This window comes from Ornithorhynchus anatinus, chromosome 3, assembly GCF_004115215.2.
Source record: "Ornithorhynchus anatinus isolate Pmale09 chromosome 3, mOrnAna1.pri.v4, whole genome shotgun sequence".
In the NCBI taxonomy this organism is placed as follows: Eukaryota; Metazoa; Chordata; class Mammalia; order Monotremata; family Ornithorhynchidae; genus Ornithorhynchus; species Ornithorhynchus anatinus.
Window position 1 is genome coordinate 96,533,545 of NC_041730.1, and position 27,951 is coordinate 96,561,495.

At 43.4% G+C, this 27,951-nt stretch overlaps 1 protein-coding gene across 1 annotated transcript in view; it reads right to left on the bottom strand.

The window, feature by feature from the left end:
• CCDC6 (coiled-coil domain containing 6) overlaps positions 1 to 27,951 on the bottom strand; it is a 109,488-nt gene that overhangs the window by 19,879 nt on the left and 61,658 nt on the right. The window contains exons 3-6 of the mRNA XM_029060039.2: positions 26,565 to 26,693; positions 9,771 to 9,874; positions 6,555 to 6,715; positions 694 to 850 (exon numbers count right to left, since the gene is read on the bottom strand). Of these exons, the coding sequence (XP_028915872.1) occupies positions 694 to 850; positions 6,555 to 6,715; positions 9,771 to 9,874; positions 26,565 to 26,693 (551 nt within the window). The remainder of the gene's footprint in view (positions 1 to 693; positions 851 to 6,554; positions 6,716 to 9,770; positions 9,875 to 26,564; positions 26,694 to 27,951) is intronic.

Below are 27,951 nucleotides of genomic sequence, written 5' to 3' on the forward strand. Positions count from 1 at the left end.
CCCCATTTTACAGATGAGGTAACTGAGGCAAAGAGAAGTAACTTGCCCAAGGTCACACAGCAGACAAGTGGAGCCTGGATTAGGCCCCAAATCCTCTGACTCCCAGGCCCATGCTCCTTCCATTAGTACCACCCTGCTTCTCTACATGAGGCCCACAGTCTAAGTAGGAGGGAGTAGGATTTAACCCGCTACAGATGAGGAAATGGAGGCACAGAAAAGTGTCTTGTCCAAGGTAACATAGCAAGCAAGTGGTGGTTCTACGTTGCTTCTTGCCATTCACCCTGAGTAGGCTGTATGTAGTATTTTGCTGAGTTTCACCTCTCAACTGCTGTGTTAGCTACTTACACTCAGGATCACTCACTTGCCAGCCTTGCTTTCTCACTTTTCAATGATGAAGTGTATTTGCTGTGCCCAACTCCTGTGTGCCTGAACCAAGATGGAATTCTAACTCACAGACTGTGCTTGCTTGGGCTTAAATTCAACATTGATCTAGGTGTTTTGCATCTGCATCCAAACAGTACAATCCACCCACAACATCCATAGTTAGGGTAACAGAGTGGTGATGTGGCTTCTAATTTCCATGTCCCTTTAATTATCTTATTTTCAATTTATCTCTATTCTCTCTTTATTTGTAATGTACTCTTAAGAAAACCACGGGTATTATCACTGGAAGATTTTAGGAAACACACAAACCTTTCATCATCCATTTCTAAGCTGGATTCACTTTCTGACAACTGTCTGCACAGGGCCTCTCTTCGCTCCATTTCCCGCTGCAGTTTCCTCTGGAGCCGCAGGTTCTCTTCCCTCATGTGACGTTCCTCCTCCAAATACTGGGCCATTTTCTCCGAATCTGAAATGTCAGAATTTTCCATCAACTATGTTCACACAGTTCTCTTTGAAATGCAAAAGTGGATGACATCAAGTGTCTGAGATCAATGTTTTTTTCACCAACCCCCACCCCCAAACAACCCCCGGCCCCACCTCAATCCCTCTAAGTTATGACACAACTTTGATAAATTGCTTGATGCTCTTGGTCTAGTTTCTTGCAAATCAAGCACTGCCCAGCATGGACTTTCCCCTCTGCTAAAGGAAAACGATACCATGATCTTGCCCCCTGAATCCTATTTACTGAGGATAAAAAGCAGGGAGAAGGTCAACAATTCAGGTCCAAGTCTTGGGCCCTGGGAATTCCGGCAGTCTGAAACTGTTCCTACTGTCCCCTTCAAAAGCCGCCAGAAACAGATTACAAGAAAAAGGGGGATGAAAGCGTCAAGGCCGCATGTGGGATCATATGTCTTCTTGTTACAATATCAAGCTAGAGAAGCAGCGTGCCTAGAGAAGCAGCATGGCTTGGTGGATAGAGCACGGACCTGGGAGTCAGAAAGGTCATTGGTTCTAATCCCGGCTCTGCCACATGCCTGCTGTGTGAATTTGGGCAAGTCATTTCACTTCTCTGGGCCTCAGTTACCTCAACTGTAAAATGGGGATTAAGAGTGTGAGCCCTTTGTGGGAAAAGGATCGACTACCCTGTATCTAACCCAACGCTTAGAACAGCTTGGCACACAGTAAAGCACTTAATAAGTACTATAATTATTATTACTCTAAATAATGGCTGCTCACAGGGCAAATTCCATTCTTCCTCTGCGAACCTATACTGGAGAAAGAAGTGGACTGGAGAAAGAAGGGGGTGAAATCACAGAGGACACTCGGCTCTACAGACTCCTCTGGAACACAACTTGTCTGCTGTGTGACCTTGGGCATGTCACTTCACCTTTTTGTGCTTCAGTTACCTCAGCTGTAAAATGGGATTTAAGACTAGGAGCCCCACATGGAGCAATCTGATTAGCTTATATCTACTCCAACGTTTAGAACAGTGCTTGACACACGTCTAACAAATACCACCGTGATTATTATTATTATTATTGAGTGAAGTTGGGGAGTGCATTGTTCCCCTTGGTTTTCATCTTTCCAGTTTCCAGTATCTTCTCCTTTTAGCACCGTTTCCTCCTCTGCCCTTTCCAAATTAATCTTGCCCATTCCTCTTCATTTCCCAACTACTGAGTCAGGGGTAACCTCGAGGGCTGATGATTTATGGACACATTGGAGCTGCTACTCTTTTTCTCAACACAATTCTGGCAAGTTGCTCTCCAAATAACAGCCTCGTTGTTTTAGGTATCTGCTTTAAGGAAGAGGGTACTAAATCTTCTAAAAACCCAGAATTAAACAGGTAGGGTCAGTGAATTTCCCCAGAGTACTTTGGGATGTGTATTGATGACACCCTTACCTAGATCATGTAATGAATTGCACCGCATGTATTGCCTGCGCTGCGATGAAAGTGCTTGTCTTTCATCAGATTCAAAACAAAAAGTTTCTGAACGTCACTAAGATGACACAGGAGTGCCAACGCTAATTGTTCCCAAAGATAAAATACATACTGCTTTTGGTTTTGGTTTTTGAAATAAGAATTTAATAAAAAAATACAGTGGGGAGAAGGGAGGGGGGAGGAAGGTCAGCAAAGGAGCACCTGAAATTCTTCAGTGCTGTCAGTTGCCACCCTTCTTAAGGCAAGTGCAAAACGTCACCCTGCCAAGCAATTCAAGAGGTTAACTTTCCCAAAGTCTCTCAGTGACCCCAGAAACCACCAGCTGCTACATGGAGCGGGTAATTCTCAGCTCCACCTCTAAACCATTGACTTCCATCAACTCTGCCACCTGACAAAACAACACTCCCTAGCAGGCATAGCAAAACACTGAACAACAAAAAAAAATTATTGCTGATAGGGTTCTGAAAATATTTCCAACTAGGTCATTGGCTGCTCCTACTCCGTCTCTTTCACCAGTTCCTCCTCTGGCTTCCACTTCCTATTTGTGGAGGTCTTTGAAGATTCAGTTCTCGGTCCTCTTCTATTCTCCAACCCTGCCCACTCCCTTGTAGAACACATTTGCTCCTCCGCTTCAACTACTGTCTTTACACAGATGATTCTCAAATCTACCTCTCCAGCCCCCACATCTCTCTTTCTTCAGTCTTGCATTTCCTCTTGTCTACAGGACATCTCTACTTGGACGTCCCACTGATGCCTCAATCTTAACATATACAAAACAGAATTCCTCATCTTCCCACACAAACCCTGTCCTCTCCCAGACTCTGCCATTGCTGTCAACAGTACCACCAAGCACCCTGACTCATGAGTCCCTGACTATGGCTGTATCCTTGACTCATCTCTCTCATTCACCACACACATTCAGTCTGTCACCAAACACTGTCGGTTCTATCTTCACATCTTTCTCTACATCCAAACTGCTACCACCCTGGTTTGGGCACTTGTCATATCCTATTGACTACTGCTTCAGCCTTCTCGTTGACCTCTCTTGCTCCCATCTCCGGTCCACAATCCACTCTGCTGCCTATATCATTTTTCTAAAAAAAAAAAAAAATCACTCTGCACACCTGATCGAACTCAAGAACCTCCATGCATCTCCACATCAAGCAGAAACGCCTCATCATCAGCTTTAAAACCCTACTTAAACCCCCTTCAGCTCTCTCCCTCCTACTTATCATTGCTCCTCTCCCACTATGATCCAGCCTGGACACCTTACTTTATCAACTTACTTACTGTACCTCAATCTTGCCCCTGGCTGATGATCCCTCCTGCCTCAATCTGTCCAGCCAGCCTGGAACTCTCTCTCACAACAGCACTCTCTCCAGCGTGGCTAAGTGGAAAGAGCATGGGCTTTGGAGTCAGGGCTCATGAGTTCGAATCCCAGCTCTGCCACTTGTCGGCTGTGTGACTGTGGGCAAGTCACTTAACTTCTCTGTGCCTCAGTTCCCTCATCTGTAAAATGGGGATTAAGACTGTGAGCCCCACGTGGGACAACCTGATTCCCCTATGTCTACCCCAGCGCTTAGAACAGTGCTCGGCACATAGTAAGCGCTTAACGAATACCAACATTATTATTATTATTATTATCTTTAAAGACCTACAAAATCATACCTGCTCCAGGAAGCCTTCCTTGATTAACCTCCCATCTCCCCATCCTATTCTCCCTTCCTTTTGTGACACCTACTCTGAAGTCTGACCCACTGAGCACTTTGATAGTCCATCTCCACCCCCCCAGGGCACTTTCGTACGTATCCTCATACTCTGTTGCTTGGCCCTACCTCTGATTAATTTTAATGTCTGTCTCCCCTGCTAGATGTAAACTTTCTGAGGGCAGGGATTGCATCTATTTACTATACTGAATGTTCCGAGGTGCTTAGTATAGTGCTCTGCATGGAGTTAAGTGCACACCAATTGACTGAAATGGGCCAGTGGTGATTTAGAGGAAACAAACAGCTCAGATATATGAAGGAAAATGCAATTAAATCTATACACTTAAACATGGGCAAACTGGTCATTTTCCACATGCTGCACCATGACTTCTGTTAATTGCCACAGTATACAGTGAAAGTCCTATATCAAGCAATTCATCCAATGCAGTTTACTGAAAGCATAAAACATAGAGCCCAGACTGAGTTATTGAAAACCAAAGATATCCCATGTTTTGGAAACTAGAACACTCTAGGCAGAGGAAGGACACTTAGTTGCAACTATTCATGGCTATACAGCTTTGTTTCAAGATACACAAAATGTCTCACGCCTTTTAGGTTTTATTTTCTATTTTGAGAACAATCGCAGAACACAAGCCCTAATGCTAGCAAATTCTAAATACACACATCAGTAGTCAGTCAGTCAAGTGTATTTACTGAGTAGTTACTGTGTGCTGAGCACTGTACTAAGCGCTTGGGAAAGTATAATATAACAATAAACACAATCCCTGACCACCACAAGTTTACAAGCTAGACGGACTAGTAGTGAACCATGGTATTGTCACCCATGACTTCCTTCTTGCCAAATCCAATGGCTCCTACTCCATTCTAATCCTCCTTGACCTCTCGGCTGCCTTTGACACCGTCGACCATCCCCTCCTCCTCCATACCTTATCTCACCTTGGCTTCACGGACTCTGTCCTCTCCTGGTTCTCCTCTTACCTCTCTGGCCGGTCATTCTTGGTCTCCTTCGCTGGAGCCTCCTCCCCCTCCCATCCTTTAACTGTTGGAGTTCCTCAAGGGTCAGTTCTTGGCCCTCTTCTGTTCTCCATTTACACTCACTCCCTCGGTGAACTCATTCGCTCTCACGGCTTTGACTACCATCTCTACGCAGATGACACGCAGATCTACATCTCCGCCCCTGTCCTCTCCCCCTCCCTTCGGGCTCGCATCTCCTCCTGCCTCCGGGACGTCTCCACCTGGATGTCGGCCCGCCACCTAAAACTCAACATGAGCGAGACTGAGCTCCTCATCTTCCCTCCCAAGCCCGGTCCTCTCCCAGAATTCTCTATCACCGTGGATGGCACGACCATCCTTCCCGTCTCTCGGGCCCGCAATCTCGGTGTCATCCTTGACTCGTCCCTCTCGTTCACCCCACACATCCTATCCGTTACCGAGACCTGCCGGTTTCACCTCTACAATATCGCCAAGATCCGCCCTTTCCTCTCCACCCAAACGGCTACCTTACTGTTACGGGCTCTCGTTATATCCTGGCTAGACTACTGTGTCGGCCTTCTCTCTGACCTCCCTTCCTCCTCTCTCGTCCCACTCCAGTCTATTCTTCATTCCGCTGCCCGGCTCATCTTCCTGCAGAAACGATCTGGGCATGTCACTCCCCTTCTTAAACAACTCCAGTGGTTGCCTATCGACCTCCGCTCCAAACAAAAACTCCTCACTCTAGGCTTCAAGGCTCTCCATCACCTTGCCCCTTCCTACCTCTCCTCCCTTCTCTCTTTCTACCGCCCACCCCGCACGCTCCGCTCCTCTGCCGCCCACCTCCTCACCGTCCCTCGGTCTCGCCCATCCCGCCGTCGACCCCTGGGTCACGTCCTCCCGCGGTCCCGGAACGCCCTCCCTCCTCACCTCCGCCAAACTGATTCTCTTTCCCTCTTCAAAACCCTACTTAAAACTCACCTCCTCCAAGAGGCGTTCCCAGACTGAGCTCCTCTTCTCCCTCTACTCCCTCTGCCATCCCCCCTTTACCTCTCCGCAGCTAAACCCTCATTTTCCCCTTTTCCCTCTGCTCCTCCACCTCTCCCCTCCCATCCCCGCAGCACTGTACTCCTCCGCTCAACTGTATATATTTTCATTACCCTATTTATTTTGTTAATAAATTGTACATCGCCTCGATTCTATTTAGTTGCCATTGTTTTTACGAGATGTTCTTCCCCTTGACTCTGTTTATTGCCATTGTTCTTGTCTGTCCGTCTCCCCCGATTAGACTGTAAGCCCGTCAAACGGCAGGGACTGTATCTGTTGCCGACTTGTTCATCCCAAGCGCTTAGTACAGTGCTCTGCACATAGTAAGCGCTCAATAAATACTATTGAATGAATGAATGAATGAATATTGTCCTTAATCCACAAAATGATTCTAAATCTGCTCTTTGTTCATACAGCTGTATTTTCAGAACTGTATGAAAACAATGATTTTAAGACATGAAATATGAGAGATGAGGCCATTTACTTACGTTGTAACTGTGCAGCTCTGAGTTGTTTCTTTAATCTTTCAACTTCGTTCTTTAAAAATCTGATATGGCGCATCATGTTTTCTGGAGAGTCAATTTCCATGGATATGTCTCTTGGTGACGGTGGAGCAGAAACGGGTTGGTCTAATTTCTCCTGCAAGATTCTGCATCAAAAATTAAATTTGATACACTTGGTGTATAAGGCATGGTTGGCCAAAGAAACAATGACCCTGAGGACTGAGTGCTCATTTTATGTATGTGTGATGCCCATGCAAGACAGGGATTATGTCCAAACTAATTTGCTTGTAATAATAATAATAATGATGACGGCATTTGTTAAACACTTCCTATGTGTGAAGCACTGTTCTAAGCACTGGTGAGGGATACAAGGTGATCAGGTTGTCCCACGTGGGGCTCACAGTCTTAATCCCCATTTTACAGATGAGGTAACTGAGGCACAGAGAAGTGAAGTGACTAGTCCAAAGTCACACAGCTAACAAGTGGTGGATCCAGGATTAGAATCCATGACCTCTGACTCCCAAGCGCAGGCTCTTCCCACTGAGCCATGCTGAGTTTCTATCTGGTATCCACCTCAGCACTAGGTACAGTGCCTGGCACATAATAAATGCTTAACAAATACCACAATCATTACATCATTATGAACTTAAGCATTTATTTTATTATGAGGGTAGGGTTTTTACTAGGAGGCGATGAATCAACTCAAGGACTTTAAAAATCTTCACTTTCCCTTAATCTTTCTTCCTGCCTCATTTTTTTGTTTTAGATAGAGCTCTAGATGAGAAAATGGCACTGAACTCTGGAGTAAATGATATACTATGGGAAAACAGAGCTTAAAAAATTCTACTCCAATTACCCTAGGAATATTAACTCTTATAACATCAGTGACAATGAGTCCAAAGTGAAAATCTGTACCATAAAGTGCATCTTTTCACTCAGGGTTATGGGTCAGGTTGCTGATTTTACAACAAGAGATTTGGGGCTTAAGGAACCTGCTCTCAGTGTGCATCCTACTATGTCTAAGATCGTCAAGAGATTTCATAATCCCTAATTAAAGCCTGACAGGGCAATTTTTTCCAAAATTACTTCTATCCATACAGTCCCCAAACGCTTAGGTTTGTTCCTTTTCAGGGCAAAGTGTTAAGACTTATTTACTTGGGAAGAGTTAGACTACTAGGCTGCAACTGCCTTAAATTTAAAACTGCTAATATAGGACCTTCCTACTTTCAGAAAACACATTCTCAACTCCTGAGGAACATTCATATTTTTATCCTTTGATAAAGACCTCATTCTACTTAGGAAAAGTATCAAATACCTTTTTCAAAGGCAGAACTCTGCTTTATTAGGAAGGTCTGGGGTGGTAGCATGGGGGAGGGAGAGGTGAGCTTTGAGGACAGGTCTTTCATTGGTCCTTTTTGGGCCTTCTCCTCCAAGCTACCTGAACTGGTCTAATCCAGCTTCCTTTTCCACAATCACAACTTGCACCCTTCCACTGCCGCAACCATTTCCCTGGCATTTGGATAAGGGTGTTTCCCTACTATTATCTTAAAGCTCCCAGGGTGAACAGAATACACACACATCACAATTCTCTAAAGCACCATACCTGCAATGGACCACTCTGATTCCAAAGGAAACTAAATTTAAAGTAACTGGAGCAGTAATTTTGGAGTGATTTTCTAAATACTCAGATCTTAAGCAAAATCCCATACTGAGCTATTTTCTGGGGCTGTAACATGAGGACAGTTTGGGTTTAAATAAAGGATCGCCAACAACATATTTTGTGATCTAAAATGACTAGAAAGAACAGAAAAAAGATCTGAAAGCGGATGTTTATCATAATGGCAAGGACTAAACGCAATCATCTTTCAGAATATTTAATGAATAGTATGCATTAAATATATGACATATAGGATCGCAAATAGCATATTTTGTGACCCAAGAGACTAGAAAGAATCAAGATACACCTGAAAGCGGATGGTCATCATAATGGTGAGGACCAAGAATGCAATCACCCTTCAGAAGAGTATTTACTGAGTTGGTCACTGGGTGCAATTCACTGTATTAAACACCAAGGCACTTTCTGGGAGGTTAATGAACACGGCTGAATTGTTCAGTTGTATCTTCATTAGATATAAAAGCTGAGGATTGCCAGTAACAAGTGCTTATGTTGGCAAAAAAAACTTCTAGGTGATTGGCTGGGAGATCTGGGTTATAGGAAGGAGTAGACACAACATCTATCTCTTTGGGTGTGTCCCTCTGACCCATTAACAGGCAGTGAAACAGCAGCAGTCATGGTGTGGCTTCGCTACCTGGTTCAGACTGTAAGCTCCTTTATGGGCAGGGATCATGTCTACTGACTCAGTTGTCTTGTGCCTTTCCAGGTTTGGTACAGTGCTCTGCACAAAGGAAGCATTCAGTAAATTAGCACTAACTGAGCAATAGTGGTAGCAAGCTAATTTCTTTCTTCTCCTTGGCCACGCAGACAGTGGCTGCAGCCTCAACACCTCTCCCTCAGGAGTGGGACACGAAAAGTCCAATAAGACTCCCTTGGGCCTTGCTTTCGGCCCAAGCAGCCATTTTAGTTAAGCGTTTACTATATGCCAAGCACTGGAATAAGCTTTGGCGTGGTGACATCCACCTACCCTAATTCTCCTCGACTTCTCAGCTGTCTTGGACACTGCAGACCACCCCCCTTCTCCTGGAAATATTGTCCCACCTTGGCTTCACTGACTCTGTCCATTCCTGGTTCTCCTCTTATCTCTCTGTCTGAGAGCAGAGGAGCAGAGGAAATGACATAGAGAGGGCACAGAATACTTATATCTCCACCCTTGCACCTCACACATTTTCTCTCTCCTCCCCATCTCCCTTCTGCCTCTCTCTGAATGAACCCATGGCTTCTCACGTGTCCATCTCCCTGTCATACCCGCTCAAAGTATATAGCTTTTTTGGGTGCTTATAAGCTAGAATGGAGTGGCCCCATGCAGGCAAACTATATTTCAACAGCTTGTTGAGAGCCAAGCAAAGCATTTAAGCAGTAAAGTTGAAGGACGCAAATGAAATAAATCTTTCAACTACTCCTTTCAGCAGACTAAAATGCCACGTAATACTGTGCAGTGGAATTTTAAAAGGTCAGTCGCCTGATGCATTTATATACAGAAGCATAAAACCCCAATGAGGTGAACGTGGCAGATAATAACAAACCGTTTTTCGGCTTCAAGTTTATCCATCCTTTTCCAGAGACGATTTACTAGCGCTTCTTGTTCTTGTTCCAATGTGTTTTCCAGGTCGATCTTCTCACGTCTTAGCTGAAGGAAAGGGAAAATGGGTTTACTGAGAAAGGTGAGACAAAGACCTTATATTAACAAGGATCACATTACTTGCAGCAAATGAGAGAGAGATGCCAATTTTCCAACTCAAACATTTAAAAAGTGAAGTAGTTCTTAATCACAAATTGAAATCACTGAGTCACATCTATTCCAAGATACAAGGGCACTTCCTTGCTTGCCACACATTGCTATTACTCTGATGGGATTTATGAAGCGCTTAATATGCATTAAGCACAGTCCTAAGAGCTGGGATAGATAGGTTGCACACAGTCCCTGTTCCACATGGGGCTCACATTCCAAGTAAGAGGGAGAAAGCATTTAATCCTCATTTTACAGTTGAGGAAATGCAGGCAAGAGAAGTAAAGTGACTTGCCAAAGGAAACACAGCAGCAACTAACAGAAACAGGATAAAGAAGCAGCTTGGCTTAGAGAAAAGGCCACAGGTTTGGGAGTCAGAGGTCGAGGGTTCTAATTCTGGCTCCGCCACCTGTCAGCTGTGTGACTTTGGGCAAGTCACTTAACTTCTCTGGGCCTCGGTTACCTCATCTGTAAAATAGGAATTAAGACTGTGAACCCCATGTGGACTAACCTGATGACCTTGTATCTACCCCAGTGCTTAGAACAAGTGCTTGGCACCTAGTAAACACTTAATACCAACATTATTATTATTATTATTATTATCATTAGAGCCCTGGTCCTCTGACTCCAAGGCCTGTGATCTTTCCACTACACTATTTTACTATCTCCATTGCTCTATATACAGGAAGTCCCTCTAGGAAAACTCTTTAAAAATATTCTTCTATTTACAAGTGTCTCATCCCTTTTTTCTTTTCATTCACATCTAACCCAGTGGGCCAGTCTGGCCAACAATCTACTGTAGTTGTCAAAATAGAAAAGTCAAATTGATATCTTCCTTCTGGTCTCTCGATTGCTGCAATTGAACCTGGAAATTCACTCATCTATTATTTGTCATTGCATTATGGAAAAATGATAAGATAAAAACTGAAATAGTTATGAGTGATAGACTAAGTCTTCAAATTTTAAGAAGCACTGGGGAATCAAGCTGCTAATGGTGACAATGGTGCCATTTTCATTTTGTACAACAGTTGAAAGAGAGTTTCCTCAAATGTCCAACTGCTCTTCAGCCCAAAGATTACTATTAAGAGCAGAGGTCCCCAAAGGTGCAAAGATAGTGTTAGTATGTCAACACTTTTTCAGGGTCTTAGTCAATTGCAAAATGGTAATTTTCAACAAAGAAGATATTGAGAACTGATATTTACTGAATACAAACAGGGAGCAACATACTATAAGGAATTAGTTTGATCTGACTAAATGGCAACTACTCAAGTGCTTAGTACACTGCTCGGCCCAAAGTGCTTAACAAATACCACACGTTACTATTTATCAAAATATATGCAAGTGCTGAGAATGAAAATAAATAGAGAAATAATGTACTAAAAATGCATATCCCTTTTCTTACAATGGGAACAGGTCAAGAAATGGCTTAGAAGATAAATGGAAGGAATAGGGAAATGATCACACAATTTTTAAATATACATACAAAGTTCCAGAACGGGGTTTTACACTACTTTTGGTTCGAATTTCAAATTGGTGTGTCAAAGTAATTATTCCTCCAACCATGAACCCGTGCAAAAAATAATATATTGACTATGGTCATTTCCCTCGGTGGAGGAAAAATTATATATTATAGTTATTTCACTATGTAAGAAAAAAATGACAGTTTAAGAAGTGTTTCTTTTCACAGAAGCTGCTAATATATTAGAAGGAACTCAGTTCAAATGATCCAACTCTGACATTCAATCTACTTGGTGAGGAGGCTCAGCCATGTTTCTCAAGTAACACCCCTCTACTCTCTACACTACGAGCTTGCTGTGGGCAGGGAATGTGTCTGTTGTTGTATTGTTCTTGCCAAATCACTTACTACAGTGCTCTGCACACAAAATGACTGAATGAACGAATGACCTCCTATTTCATTTTCCAAAGGCATTAAAACCCGCCAAGTCCACAAGGCAGTAATACTAAGTTACATACACTTCAAATGAGAAGCCTCGTAGCCTAGTGGATAAAGCATGGGCCTGGGAGTCAGAAGGACTCGGGTTCTAATCCTGGCTGCCACGCCTCTCAACCATGTGATCTGGGGCAACTCACAACTTCTCTGTGTCTCAGTTACCTCATCTGTAAAATGGAGATTAAGACTGTGAACTCCATCTGAGATAGGGATTGAGACCGACTCAATTTGCATGTTCCGTCATTCATTCAATCACATTTATTAAACGCTTACTGCGTGCAGAGCACTGTACTGAGCACTTGGGAAAATGTAATACAACAATAAACAATGGCAATCCCTGCCCACAACGAGCTCACAAACTAGAGCGGGGGAAGACAAACATCAATGAAAATAAACAGATATCAATATAGTAAATAAAATTATATATACATACATAAATGCTGTGGGTTGGGAAGGGGGTAGAGAGCAAAGGGAGCAAGTCGGGGTGACAGAGAAGGGAGTGGGATGAGGAAAAGTGGGGCTTAATCTGGGAAGGCTCTTGGAGGATAAATGCCTTCAGTAAGGCTTTCAAGTGGGGGGAAAGCCACTGTCTGGTGGATCTGAGGGTGGGCGATCCAGGCCAGAGGCAGGACAAAGGCCAGGGGTCAGTGGCGAGACGGGGGATCGAGACACAGTGAGAAGGTACACACCAGAGGAGCGGAGTGTGTGGGCTGGGTTGTAGAAGGAGAGAAGGGAGGTGAGCTAGGAGCGGCCAAGGCGATAGAGCCAATGGTGAGGAGTTCTCGTTTGATGCGGAGGTGGGCGGGCAATCACTGGAGATTTTTCAGGGAGGGGTGACATGTCCCGAATGTTTCTTTAGAAAGATGATCCTGGCAGCAGAGTGGAGAATGGACTGGAGTGGGGAGAGGCAGGAGATTGGGAGGTCAGCAAGGAGGCTGATACAGCAATCTAGGTGGAATAGGATGAGTGATTATTTTAACAAGGTAGCAGTCTGGATGGAGAGGAAAGGGCGGATTTTAGCAATGTTGTGAAGGTGGGACCGACTGGATTTGGTGATGGATTGAATATGTGAGTTCAATGAGAGACGGGAGTCAAGGATTACGCCAAAGTTACAGGCTTGTGAGACGGGAAGGATGGAGTGCCGTCTACAGTGACCAGAAAGTCAGGGAGAGGAAAGGGTTTGGATGGGAAGACAAGATGCTCTGTTTTGGACATGTTAGTCTGAGGTGATGAGAGGACATCCAAGTAGAGGTGTCTTGAAAGCAGGAGGAGATGCGGGCCTGAAGAGAGGGAGAGAGATCAGGGGAGGAGATGTAGATTTGGGTATCATCTGCATAGATGGTAGCTGAAGTCATGGGAGCAAATGAGTTCTCCAAGGGAATGAGTGCAGATGGAGAATAGAAGGGGACCGAGAACTCTGGACTCCCACAGTTTTGTGGTGAGAGGCAAAGGAGCAGCCTGTGAAGCAGACTGAGAATGAATGGACAGAGAGATAAGAGGAGAACCAGGAATGGACAGAGTCAGGAAGCCAAGGTGGGACAATATTTCCAGGAGAAGGGGGGTGGTCTACAGTGTCCAAGACATCTGAGAAGTCGAGGAGAATTAGGGTAGGTGGATGTCACCACCCCAAAGCTTATTCCAGTGCTTGGCATATAGTAAACGCTTACCAAAACCATTATTATTATTATTATTATTATTATTAAATTGCTACATAGTGCCAAATGTTTTCCAGTGAAACAAATAAGCACTTTGTCAAAGAAAACTGAGAGGCAAGGCAACAGAATTATTCCTGAATTTTCTCCTAAATTGTGCTCACACTGGAACCCACTTTAAATGAAATATTTCCAAAAAAAGATTTTCTGCAACTCAGTTAACAGTCCCATAATGACACCCCCTTGTACTTGACAACATTTACAACAATACCTAACAGGAAATGTCAAAAAATATTACCACCACATAACTAATCCACACATTAAAATAATCTAAACATTAAGAATCGACATGATGCACAAATATTATTTGTATCACTACGGAAAAGCAGCATGACCTATTGAATAGAGAAGCAACGTGGCTCAGTGGAAAGGGCACAGGCTTTGGAGTCAGAGATCATGGGTTCGAATCCCGGCTCCGCCACTTGTCAGCTGTGTGGCTGTGGGCAAGTCACTTAACCTCTCTGTGCCTCAGTTACCTCATCTGTAAAATGGGGATGAAGACTGTGAGCCCCACGTGGGACAACCTAATTCCCCTGTGTCTACCCCAGCACTTAGAACAGTGCTCTGCACATAGTAAGCGCTTAACAAATACCAACATTATTATTATTATTATTAGAGCACGGGCCTGGGAATCAGAGGACTTGGATTCTAATCCCGACTCCACCCCTTATCTGCTTTGTGACCTTAAGCATGTCACTGAACTTCTTTGGGCCTCAGTTACCTCATCTGTAAAATGGGGATTAAGACTGTGAGCCCCATGTGGGAGAGGGACTGTGTCCATCCAGATTAGCTTGTATCTACCGCAGCTCTTTGGACCGGGCTCATAGAAAGTGCTTAACAAATACTACTTTAAAAAATTGCCTTTACAAGTTAAAACAACAAAAGCAATAACCTGAGCCCTGACCATTACTTCTGCTGGCATTTGTTTGGGTCATCTGTGGGACTGACCTGAGGCTCGGCATTCTCCTCCTCCCCCTCCTCAAGCAGGCAGGTGACCTCTGCCCCCGGGAAGAACTTTTTCTCTTTTTAATCAAACCCACAACTTGTGTCCTGGATGAGTCAAGACAGCAGTTTTCGAGACCCAGTCTGCAATATGCCTATCTGTCTACACAAGCTGCCACTGACCCTGGATATAAAGTTCAACCCATCAATTAATCAATGGAATTTACTGATTGCTTAGTCATCGGCATCAACTGTATTTATTGAGCGCCTACTGAAATGTGCAAAGCACTGCACTAAGTGTTTGGGAAAATACAGTACTACACGATTCCTCCCCAGGAGGAATTTGCAAACTAGAGGACAACTTGGAATGTTCCCATACCCTCCCTGCACACTGCTGATCACACATAAAGACGATGGGTGTGGCTTTATCTGTTTAGGAATGGCCAGAAGGAAGGTAGCCTCCCTTGCTTTACATATGTGCTTTTGACAGATGCAGGCTTGCACAGATTATTAGTTTTTAATCAGAAGTTTGCATGCCTAAGGCAGTTCACAGACATGAAATTGAGTCTTGAACTTGGGTTATTCTTGGCCAATTTTAAATACAGCTTCCTGCTTCCGTATTAAATACTCTGAGCTTTTCTTCCTGACCCTAGTGGCTGGATCTGCATAGGAAAAATGACACTTTTTCTCAGTGCTTTTCTGAAATTCTTTTTAGCTAAGTCTAAGTGGGAGGTTGGGGGAGGCGGGGGATGAAGGGGGAGGAAACGGGAGAGAGATGGATCAACAAACCATGTTAACTTTAACAGGCTGATGTGCTGAAAGACTTTGGGGAAATGTACCCCCAGGGAGCCTCAGAAGAAGGCTAACTAACTGATCCAGAGATTCAGCTTTTCCCCACTCCCTCCCTGTCCATCTTATTTTGCAAGCAGTAAGCACATAATAAATACGACTGAATGAAAGAATGAGTGGAGGAAGGAAGGGAAGGAGGCAGGGAGGGGAGCGAGAGATGTATTTTGCACAGAGGTATTTTGAAGTGTCTTTTTTGGAAGGCATCCCCAGTCTTGGAATGACTTCAGAACGTGTAGGTGCAAGCAGCCAGCAACCTTATGTCTGCAGGCCACTGGGACAGGTTACCAGGCCTGCTGGCAAAGCATTAGCTTTGGTGGTAGCATGACCTATTAGAAAGGCTATAGGAAAGGATGCCGGCAGAAATGTGTTCTAGTTTCTGCTCTGCCCCCTTCGTGCAGGGCACTTGGGCAAGTCATTTCATCTCTCTGGGTCTCTGTTTCCCATTCAATGGTATTTATTAAGCGCTTACTGTGTGCAGAGCACTGGACTACGCACTTAGGATAGTACAACAGGAAACAGACACACTCCCTGCCCACAGTGGGCTTACAGTCTGGGATAAGATAGGTTATGAGCCCCATGAGAGATAGCACTTCATATTATTATGGTATTTGTGAAGCACTTACTTCGTGTCAAGCAATGTACTAAGCACTGAGGAAATATATACATTTATCATAGTGATGAAGGCACGGGGGAATTAGAAGGGGAAATGAGGAGATGACTAGGGAGGAGAGTGAGAGGCAAGAACAGGAGTAAAAAATACAGAGAAAGGTAGTTAGAGACAGCCATAGATAGATTATAGACTTCCCCATACCCCACCCCACCGCCACACATACACACACCCATTCTGGTTGGATGATATGGACAGAGAGGACAGAAATTTCAAGAGAGGAAAGAAACGGTGACTGGAAATGAGGAGGAAAAATGCAGCAACCATCAGAACTGGTTTGACATTAGTGCTTTATGACGCGTTCTCCCCCCATTCTGCCATAAGTGCTTGCAAAGATGCGTTTTGGCTATTACATGATTAAGGAGGTAAGGAACAGGCTTCTGGCAATATGAGCCTGTTTCAGCTCGTCGTGTCACGCCACCTGAAGAAAATGCTTGTACGCAGGGTGCCATGCAGGCACAAGGGGACCTGAGGGAGACCTTGAGCGTAGGTTTTCCTCAGTGTGAGGCTTTGCAAAAATTCAACCCTCACATTACTGGAGAATTCAAAATACCACAAATTAAAGGGTTGCTATTGAATTCATTTACTTCACAATCATCTTCAAATTGCTCTAAGACAGACTGCTAGTTTGATATGCTGTCCACATCATTCAGCATCGTCTTCCCCTTCTCCCAACCCATTATTTATTAATCTGGCCATTGATAGTTGAAAAATCAACCATTCAGTTCTTGCCTATTTTTTTACGGTATTTGTTAAGTGCTTACTATGTGCCAGGCACTGTTCTAAGCACTGGGAGAGTACAAGTCCTGGGGTAGATATGAGATAATCGGGTTGGACACAGTCCTTATCCCAAATAGGATTTAACAGTCCTAATCCCCATTTTACAGCATCTGAGGCACAGAGAAGGGATTTTCCCAAGGTTACACAGCAGACAAGTGGCGGAGCTGATATTAGAACACAGGTCCTTCCCACTCCCAGGTCTATGCTGTTAGGCCACGCTGCTTGACTTTAGGGCTGAGCACTGTGTTAAGCACTTGGGAGACTATAAAAGACTTAGTAGGCATGATCCCTGCCCCAAAAGACTTCTCAATCTAGTGGAGCACCCTAAAACACATGGCATGTATGAGGAAGTAAGAGTACTAACATATACATTGATATATACATGCATGTTTTATGGGGTTGTGAGGACTAAAAAGTTTAGGTGGAGCAGAAGTACTGAACTGGCTGCTGGCAGAATACACAGTGGGGAGATTTGAAATTATTCAGGGTAGGCCTCCTGGAAGAGATGTGATTACTAAAGGGTTTTTTATTATTATTATTACTACTAATAATAATAATTGTGGTATTTGTTAAGTGCTCACTGGATGCCAGGCACTGTACTAAGAAGCAGGGAGAAATACAAGGAAATTGGGTTGGACAAGTCCCTGTCTTACATGGGGCTCACAGTCTCAATCCCCATTTTAGAGTTGAGATAACTGAGGCCCAGAGAAATGAAGTGACTTACCCAAAGTCACGCAGCAGACAAGTGTCAAAGTCAGGATTAGAACCCAAGACCTTCTGACTCCCAGGCCCGGGCTCTATCCACTACTCCAAGCTGCTTCTCTAAGTGGTTGCCCACCATGGGGCACTAATTTCGGGAATAATTGAGAAATTCTCCCTTGTGGGCAGAAAACATTTCCCCAAAGCTAGACTTCTAAAGACTAAAATCATAGACCATCTTGTCTTATGCTGTCAAATCATCTTCAACCCATAGCAACTCCAAGGACACATTTCATTCATTCACTCAATAGTATTTATTGAGCGCTTACTATGGGCAGAGCACTGTACTAAGCGCTTGGAATGTACAAATCGGCAACAGATAGAGACAGTCCTTGCCCACTGACGGGCTTACAGTCTAATCGGGGGGGACAGACAAAAACAATAGCAATAAATAGAATCAAGGGGATGTACATCTCATTAACAAAATAAATAGGGTAATAAAAATATACACAATTGAGCGGACTAGCACAGTGCTGAGGGGAGGGGGAGGGAGGAGGAGGAGCAGAGGGAAAGGGGGGGAAAGGGGGCTTAGCTGAGGGGAGGGGAAGGGGGGGCAGAGGGGCAGCAGAGGGAGCAGAGGGAAAAGGGGAAGCTCAGTCTGGGAAGGCCTCTTGGAGGAGGTGAGCTCTAAGTAGGGCTTTGAAGAGGGGAAGAGAATTAGTTTGGCGGAGGGGAGGAGGGAGGGCATTCCAGGACAGCAGGAGGACGTGGCCCATGGGTCGACGGTGGGATAGGTGAGAACGGGGAAAGGTGAGGAGGTGGGTGGCAGAGGAGCGGAGCGTGCGGGGTGGGGAGTAGAAAGAGAGGAGGGAGGAGAGGTAGGAGGGGGCAAGGTGATGGAGAGCCCTGACACATCTCTCCCGCGACACCCCAGCTACATTTGCAATCGTTCTGGGAGTGGATCCATAGTTTTCTTGGTTAAAATATGGAAGTGGTTTACCATTGCCTCCTTCCATGCAGTAAACTTTAGTCTCCACCCTTTACTCTCTCCTATGCTGCTGCTGCTGCCCAGTGCAGGTGAGTTTTGACTAGTATCATAATGCCTTCCACTCACTAGCCACTGCGCAAGCTGGAATGGAAATGCTTCTGCTTGACTCTCTCTCCTACAGTTGAGACTGGTAGAGAACTGGAAACTCTCTAGGTGCAACCCTAAGAGGGATAAACCCTCTTACCTATGATCAATGGGAAAAAGGAATACAACAAATAAACATTCAGAGCACTCAAAAACTAAAACGTGTTCAATGCTGATAAACCTGCTTACATACCCTCATTAATGTGAGTTCAAAGATAATGGACAGTGGTTTGGTGAATATTATTAAAACTATTCAAATTTTGCCTCTGACTGGAATTTACCATACCAAAATAAAAGTATTTTACAAAGTCAAGTATTTGAGATATTAAATAAAATAAAGTGTGATGGAGGTTAAACCTGCATGTTCAAGGATTTAAATTAGATATTAAAGCAAGAATAAAAAGACAAAGTAGAGTGTTTTAAAAAGATATAGCTGCTAAAAGTATACATTGAAAAACTCTGAAAAGGAATCCTAGTATTCATGTCTTCCTTTACTAAACCTACAGCTTGACCTTTTCTCTCAGTGGGCAAAGATGACTTATTGATGGCAACAGGGGAAAAAGAAGTTCTGTTTGTTATTTAAGTACTGTGGTAGATTAATAAAATTTACAGCACAATGCTAAAACCAAAAAATCTGAAACTAAAACCCTTCAAGAACTTCCAGCATAAGATTTACAAAAAGTTTCCAGTTATAGAAAACTTCCAACTTCAAGGCTTCAACTGAGAAGCAGCATGGCCTAGTGGACAGAACATAATAATAATAATGATGATATTGTTAAGCGTTTACTATGTGCCGAGCACTGCTCTAAGCACTGGGGGAGGTACAGGGGAATTAAGTAATCTGCATTTTACAGATGAGGTAACTGAGGCACAGAGAAGTTAAGTGGCTTGACCAAGGTAACACAGCAGACAGGTGGCAGAGCCAGGATTAGAACCCAGGACCTCTGACTCCCAAGCCCATGCTCGTTCCACTAAGCCATGCTGCTTCTCATAGAACATGTGCCTCAGTGACAGATGGACATGGGTTCTAACCCCAGCTCCACCACCTGTCTGCTCTGCGAACTTGGGTAAGTCACTTAACTTCTCTGAGCCTCAATAACCTCATTTTAAAAGTGGGGATTAAGACTGGAGTTCCATGCAGGACAGGGACCTGACAAATGTGTATTTACCCCAGCGCTTAGTACAGTGCCTGGCATATAGTAAGTGCTTAATGAATACCACAATTATTATTGTCATCATCATCTGCAATCTCTACGCAGATGATTTCCAAATCTTCAACTCCAACCCCACCCTCTCTCAGATCTCTCTCCTGCCTTCAGGACATCTCTTCCTGAATGTCCGGCAGACACCTCTAACTTAAGTCCAAAAGAGAACTCATCTTCCCACCCAAACCCTGTCTTCCCCCTGCCTTTCTGGTCACCTTAGACACCACCATCCTCCCTATCTCACAACCCCTAACCTTGGCGTTATCCTTGACTCATCTCTCTCATTCAATCCAAATATTCAATTTTTCACCAAATCCTGTCAATTCTACCTTAACAACATCACTAAAATCCCCGCTAACTCTCAACTTGAACTGCTACGATGCCAAACCAAGTACTTACCACATCCCACCCATACTACTGCATCAGCATCTTCGCTGACATGCCTCCTGTCTCTCCCAACTTCAAGTCCTTACTTCACTCTGCTACTCAGATCATTTTTCTAAAAAAAAAAAAGGTTCAGTTCATAGCTCTCTACTCTTCAAATACCTTCAATGGTTGCCCATCTACCAGCGCATCAAACAGAAACTCCTTACCATCGGCTTTAAAGCAATCACCTTGCTCCCTCCTACGTTACCTCGCTGATTTCCTACTATAACCAGGTCGGCCTACTTCAATCCTCCAACACCGGCCTACTCACTGTACCTCGATCTCTTCTATCTCACCACCAACTCTTCATCCACATCCTGCTTCTGGCCAGGAGCTTCGTCTCCTTTATATACAACAGAACCCCACCCTCTTCCCACCTTCAAGGCTTATTAAAATAATATCTCCTCCAAGAGGCTTCCCCCAACTAAGTCCTCATTTCCCCTTCTCCCTCTCCTTTGTGTGCTGCCTATGCACTTGATACCCTTTAAGCACCCTCAGTCCCAAAGCATTTCTGTACAGATCTGTAATTTATTTCATGTCTGCCTATCCCTCTAGAGTGGGTGCTCTTTGTGGGCACGGAACATGCCTATCACCTTTGTTGTACTGCATTCTCCCAAGCACTTATTGCAGTGATCTGCACCCAGTAAGTGCTCAATACCATCGACTGATTGATTATAACATTCACTTATACTTTAGGATGATGATGATGCAGTCGGTGCAACAGACACACTAATGGGGAAATAGATAAAAAATAAGTTACCTGCTATAGTTTGGTAGATAAAAGATATAAATGAGAATCAGAATAGTGTAATGGATCAAGGATTGGTCTGGGAGTCAGGTCATGGGTTCTAAGCTTGGCTCTGCCATTTGGATAATGTGTGACCTTGGGCAAGTCACTTCAGTTCTCTGGGTCTACCTCATCTGTAAGATGGGGATTGAGACTGTGAGCCCCATGGGGCATGGGGGACTGTGTCCAAGCCATTTGGCTGTATCCACCCCAGCGCTTACTAAGTACAGTGCCTGGCACTCAGTAAGTACTTAAGAAACACCATAATTATTATTATGATTATATTAATATAGTCATGCACATATCACATAGCTAGAAACCTGGTACATTAAATGCATTTACTATCCCAATTTTTAACCACTTACTTTTCTTTAAACTATTCATTTAATAGTATTTATTGAGAGCTTACTATGTGCAGAGCACTGTATTAAGCGCTTGGAATGTACAAATCGGTAACAGATAGAGACAGTCCCTGCCCTTTGACGGGCTCACAGTCTAATCGGGGGAGATGGACAGACAAGAACAATAGCAATGAATAGAATCAAGGGGAAGAACATCTCATTAAAACAATAGCAAATAAATACAATCAAGGTGATGTATATCTCATTAACAAAATAAATAGCGTAATGAAGATATATACAGTCAAGCGGACGAGTACAGTACTGAGGGGATGGGACGGGAGAGGGGGAGGAGCAGAGGGAAAGGGGGGAGAAGAGGGTTTAGCTGCAGAGAGGCGAAGACATCGGGGGGGTAGAGGGAGTAGAGGGAAAAGAGGAGCTCAGTCTGGGAAGGCCTCTTGGAGGAGGTGAGCTTTAAGTAGGGTTTTGAAGAGGGGAAGAGAATTAGTTTAGCGGAGGTGAGGAAGGAGGGGGTTCCAGGACTGCGGGAGGACGTGGCCCAGGGGTCGACGGCGGGATAGGCGAGAATGGGGGACGGTGAGGAGGTGGGTGCCAGAGAAGCGGAGCATCTGGGGTGGGCAGTGGAAAGAGATAAGGGAGGAGAGGTAGGAGGGGACAAGAGATTGATATGTGCTCTGACTTTCACATTTCTATGCCATTTGTAGAACAAAACCCCATCTATGGACTGCAATAAGTGTGGCTCAGTGGAAAGAGCACGGGCTTTGGAGTCAGAGATCATGGGTTCGAATCCCGGCTCTGCCACTTGTCAGCTGTGTGACTTTGGGCAAGTCACTTAACTTCTCTGTGCCTCAGTTACCTCATCTGTAAAATGGGGATTAAGACTGTGAGCCCCACGTGGGACAACCTGATTCCCTTGTGTCTACCCCAGCGCTTAGAACAGTGCTCTGCACATAGTAAGCGCTTAACAAATACCAACATTATTATTATTAACGCCCCCTTAAAGTCTCCAAAAATGTTTTTGTATCTCCATGTTCCAACCCAGAGGAAAGGTGGATGCCACCCCCACCTTGTGGTCAACAGAGTTAGTTCACCCTAAAAACATTCCCTTTCCCCAAATTACTCTAGTAGTTCTCTCTCTGTATTTACAGATCTTTGAAAAAATCCATTCCAGCAAAATTCAGGGTTTTTTTTTTCCTTTCTAGGGAATGGAGCTAATGCACAAAGTAGGGAAGTGCTTACTGAGAAAAAAGGTAACTTACTACAACCAGTGCTTGCACAGTCTAAAAAAATCTGCTGAGGAATCTGAAGTCTTTTTCTCATTTCTAATACAACAATCGCCACAGAACCACAAAACATACTTGATCTACTGACACAGCAATGTATGAAAATTACCACTTGGATAACTTTAAAGACAAGAAACACGATGCAACTGCTAGCAGATTTGAGCCTGTGCACTGGAAGATAAATGTGGTGGTAAAACTTAAAAGAAGCAAAAAAGGATCAGACCTCAATATGTCCCAGACGGGGTTGGTTACAAATAAAATTAGTGTTTTCAATCCTTCCCTCTTCTCCTTACAAAGTCCCACTGATGGGAGTTTGTGTGTGCTTTTTAACAATAAAGTTACTTTTTTCTTTTGCTGCCTGGCATTCTACAGTCCCGTGGCGAAGGTCTGTCATCTTTGAAAGCAGAGATTTTTTTTCAGGTTTGTCTCGGGAATTTAGATCTCAATGGCTAAAAAGTAAAATCATAGAATTTCTCCCTCCTGTGGTATGAGACCAAACTCCTTCCTCATGCCAGGGTCATGCCCTCTTCTCTGCACGAATCCTTTGCAGTTTCCAAATTTCTCTCAGTTGAGCAGAGTAATATACCCAAAAACCATACCAATGGAAAGCACCCAAGGAATGGGCTCTTTAAGTCTGGATGGCAATGGCACTGTTGAAAAAACCCTTAGAAGAACAAGAAGATGAATGCTAGGAAATCCTGAATTTTAATGGTTTTTTGAAAAAATTTTATAGATTGAGTTAACTGAGGCACAGAGAAGTGAAGTGACTTGCCCAAATGCACACAGCTGATTAGTGATAGAGCTAGAATTAGAACTCACAACCCCTGACTCCCAACCCCTTGATCTTTTCACTAAGCCATACTGCAAATAAGCTACAGAATAAGAACTTTTACTAATAAAATACTGACATCCGCAGTAGACAGAAAGTGATTCTCAAGTAGCAATGACATTTCTTGATATTCTGACACACTTGGCATCAACTTTCATCTTAATTGGCAAGACCTCAAGGAGTACTAATGAACTGGGCTTTGAAGCTTTAGTTCAGTTTAGTTCAGTTTGCTGCTGCCTAAACCAGGAGTTAAGTGACCTAATTCTGAAATCACAAAACCACAAGCTTACACTTTAAAACACTTGGGCAGCTACATCAGAAGTGTGAATGCGGACAGACAGCCAACCTCCTTGTGAATACGGAGTGGTTATCAAAACTTTCAAACTGAAAAGAAAAGATCACCAAGTTTTATAGTTATTGTTCTCTGGCCTTTAATGTTTTCTGTTTATTTTAAGGAGGGCTTCACGGGAAACATTTTTTTAAATGTTTCTTTCTCTGTAATCACCTCTGAATTTTGAACCTGCGTTAAGTCCAAAGTAAAAATAAAATGTGATCTTTAGATTCTTAAAACTATTCCACTTCATTTAATGAAGGCCCCTAATTTCAAGCCATTCACTCATCCTCTTATAATATTCCTAGAATTCCTAATAGGTTCTAGGGAATCATCTGAGGATCAGCGTGCAAGGCAAACTCTTCAGAGCTGAGTGCATTTTGCCCCAGGCATATGTGCAGGAAGGACTTGGGGGCTTTTTGCTCACTAAGACGAAATGCAGTACGATGGGTAACCAGGCATGCAACTAGAACCTAAACCAAGTTTGAAACCAACTTGTCAAATTTCACTCAGAAGCAAATTGGAATGACATGCAGACCATTATCCTTGACTCATCTCTCTCTTTCATCCCACATATTCAATCTGTCACCAAATCCTGTCGGTTCTACTTCACAATATCGCTAAAACCTGCCATTTCCTCTCCATCCAAACTGCTACTAGGCTGATCCAAGTACTTATGTACATCTCTGTAATTTATTTCTTTAAATTTCTGCCTTTCCTTCTAGACTATAAGCAAGGAACCTGTCTACCAAATTAGTTTTATTGTACTCTTCCTGGTGTTTAGTACAGTGCTCTGTATTCAGTAAGGACTCAATCAATAGCACTGATTGATTGATCATGAATCTTTAGGCAGCACTATAGATTAAAATGCTTTACATTCTCTACCACCCATATGCACCAGTATCGGCAACAGATAGAGACAGTCCCTGACAACTGACAGGCTTACAGTCTAATTGGGGGAGACGGACGGACAAAAACAATAGCAACAAATAGAATCAAGGGGATGTACATCTCATTAAAACAACAGCAATACACAGAATCAAGGTGATGTACATCTCTAACAGAATAAATAGGGTAATAAAAAAATATATACAATTGAGGGGACAAGCACAGTGCTGAGGGGAGGGGAAGGGAGAGAGGGAGGAGCAGTGGGAAAAGGTGGGGAAAAAAGGGCTTAGCTGAGGAGAGGTGGAGGGGGTAGAGGGAGCAGAGGGAAAAGGGGAAGCTCAGTCTGGGAAGGCCTCTTGGAGGAGGTGAGTTCTCAGTAGGGCTTTGAAGAGGGGAAGAGAATTCGTTTGGCAGAGGTGTGGAGGGAGGGCATTCCAGGACAGCGGGAGGACGTGGCCTGGGGGTCGACGGTGGGATAGGTGAGAATGGGGGACGGTGAGGAGGTGGGCGGCAGAGGAGCGGAGGGTGCGGGGTGGGCAGTAGAAAGAGAGAAGGAGAGGTAGGAGGAGGCAAGGTGATGGAGAGCCTTGAAGCCTAGAGTAAGAAGTTTTTGTTTCGTGCGGAGGTTGATAAGCAACCACTGGAGGTTTTTAAGAAGGGGAGTGACATGCCCAGAGCGTTTCTGCAGGAAGATGAGCCGGGCAGCAGAATGAAGAATAGACTGGAGCGGGGAGAGACGGGAGGAAGGGAGATCAGAGAGAAGGCTGACACAATAATCCAGCCGCGATATTATGAGAGCCTGTTCCAGTAAGATAGCTGCTTGGGTAGAGAGGAAAGGGCAGATCTTGGCCATATTATAAAGGTGAAACCGGCAGGTCTCGGTGATGGATTGGATGTGTGGGGTGAACGAGAGAGCCGCGTCAAAGATGACACCGAGGTTGCGGGTTTGAGAGACAGGAAGGATGGTCTTACCACCCACAGTGATAGGGAAGCCAGGATGAGGACAAGGCTTGGGAGGGAAGATAAGGAGCTCAGTTTTGGACATGCTGAGTTTTAGGTGGCGGGCAGACATCCAGGTAGAGATGTCTTGGAGGCAGGAGGAGCATGTCTACTCAGTACATTGCACACTCCTAAGTGCCAATATGGTGTTCTACACACAGTAAACACTCAATAAATACCACTGATTGATTTAGAAGACTATATAGGTTAATACACTTAATCTACCTTGGACCCATTTAGTAACTAATTTTGAGCCCACAGAACTAAGCTTTTGAAGAGACAATTATAAATTAGATCTGTAAGATCACAGAAGATATTATGCGATTAGATTAAAAATGTTCAAAAAGTTACTCAGGTAAACAAAAATATTCAAAGTAGATTGTTTTAATTTCAGCTGTTGCATAATTTCCTTGGGAATCCAAACCATTTTTTTCTTCTCTGACTAAAGATGACATTTTTTCACAGTGACAATATTAATAATGTTAGCACAATTCCTAGAAGGGCATTTGTTAACTATGGTTTCAAATACAGGTGGATGAATATTCCCTTTGAAAGCTTAGAGCTATTTCTTCAATTTTCTCAGCGATTAAATTTGGATGACAAAAAATTATTCCAAAAATACATCTTTGAAGCACTTTCAAAATGGAAGAATTCAAAGAGTTTTCAACAGTACTTACAAACTTCCCTGTGACTATAAAGGCATTTCAATAAGGAATACAAAAAAACCAAAAGGGCAAAAAATGGTTGTTTACCTGTTCCAAAGTGAGCTGCTTTGAAATAGTATCATTCTCCAGTTTTTTAATTTTCTTCATCAGTTTGTTGACTTGAAATTCCTGTTCCTGCTCCAGATGCTGCTCCAGTTCAGCTTTCTCATGCTGCAACTAAAAAAAAAAAAAAAAAAAAAAAAAGTCCACTACAGTGTTAGCAATTAAAAAAATACAATAAGTTAAATTCACCCAAAAGTCAAGGACTTCTATTGACTGTCTTCCAACTAGATCCTGCTGGACAAGGTCTGTGTCTACCAACTGCATGGTACTCTTCCACATGCTTAGTACAGTGCCCTGCATACAGATTAAATAACTGACCAAGCCATACATTTTCACCAAATTTGTGGGGTAAATGGGTGGTTGCATAGAAAGTCTTGTGTTTTAAACTCAGAATCCATTTTGAAAAAAAAGCCTCATAAAATAATATATCCACTTTCTTTTGTTAAACAGAGATAAGAAAATGCATCGCATTAACACTGTTTATTGTAATATGCACATTTAAAAAACTAATTTCCCAAAAAGACAGCATAAAATGAATCTGGCAAAGTATGGTCGACTTAAAGCATTCATAATATGTATCAGGCCCCAAAAAAGACTATTATAACAAAATAAGAAAAATATTCATACAACTTTATTTCTTGTGACAAAATAGGGTACCATGCCATGGCTATTGTAAGAGGCAATTTAAAGTAATTAAATGAATAAGACTAAACTGCACGTGAATTAAAACGTGCACAATTAACAGTAAAATAAGGAAAATGTTCATGTTTCAACATTTTGAGATTTTTCCTTTGTAGCCAGATGTAGGATATGTTTCCAAATACTCCAATCGATAAGCCTTCCACAGATCTGATTTGTTACATTTTATTACACTTGCACTAAACTATTTATTTTCCCTGATTCTGCCCAGAATACTCGGCCCAATTTTTTGGTGAAGACATGTAAAAGATGATGATCCAAGACTATGCTTAGTTTTTCAGGCAAGGAAAGAGAAAGGTATACATCCCATCAAATCAACTTGTTAAAAAGAGGGGAGGGGGAAAGTTCAGAGGAAGAAGTACCCCGTAACCATGTAAAATCCTAAATGTTGTAACTTCCTCTTTTACTTTGAAGCCTGGAAACCTTTTCCTCCAGCCTGGAACTCCTTCCCTCTTCATATCGGACAAAGGATCACCCTCCCCACCTTCAGAGATTTATTAAAAACACATTTCCTCCAAGAGGCCTTCCCCAACTAAGACCTAATTTCCTCTTCTCTCATTCCCTTCTGCATCATCCTTGCATTTGGGTTGGTAACATTTATTCAACCATCCTCCAGACCCAGAGCACTTAAGTATATAGCCATAATTTATTTATATCAGTGCTGGCTAAGTTT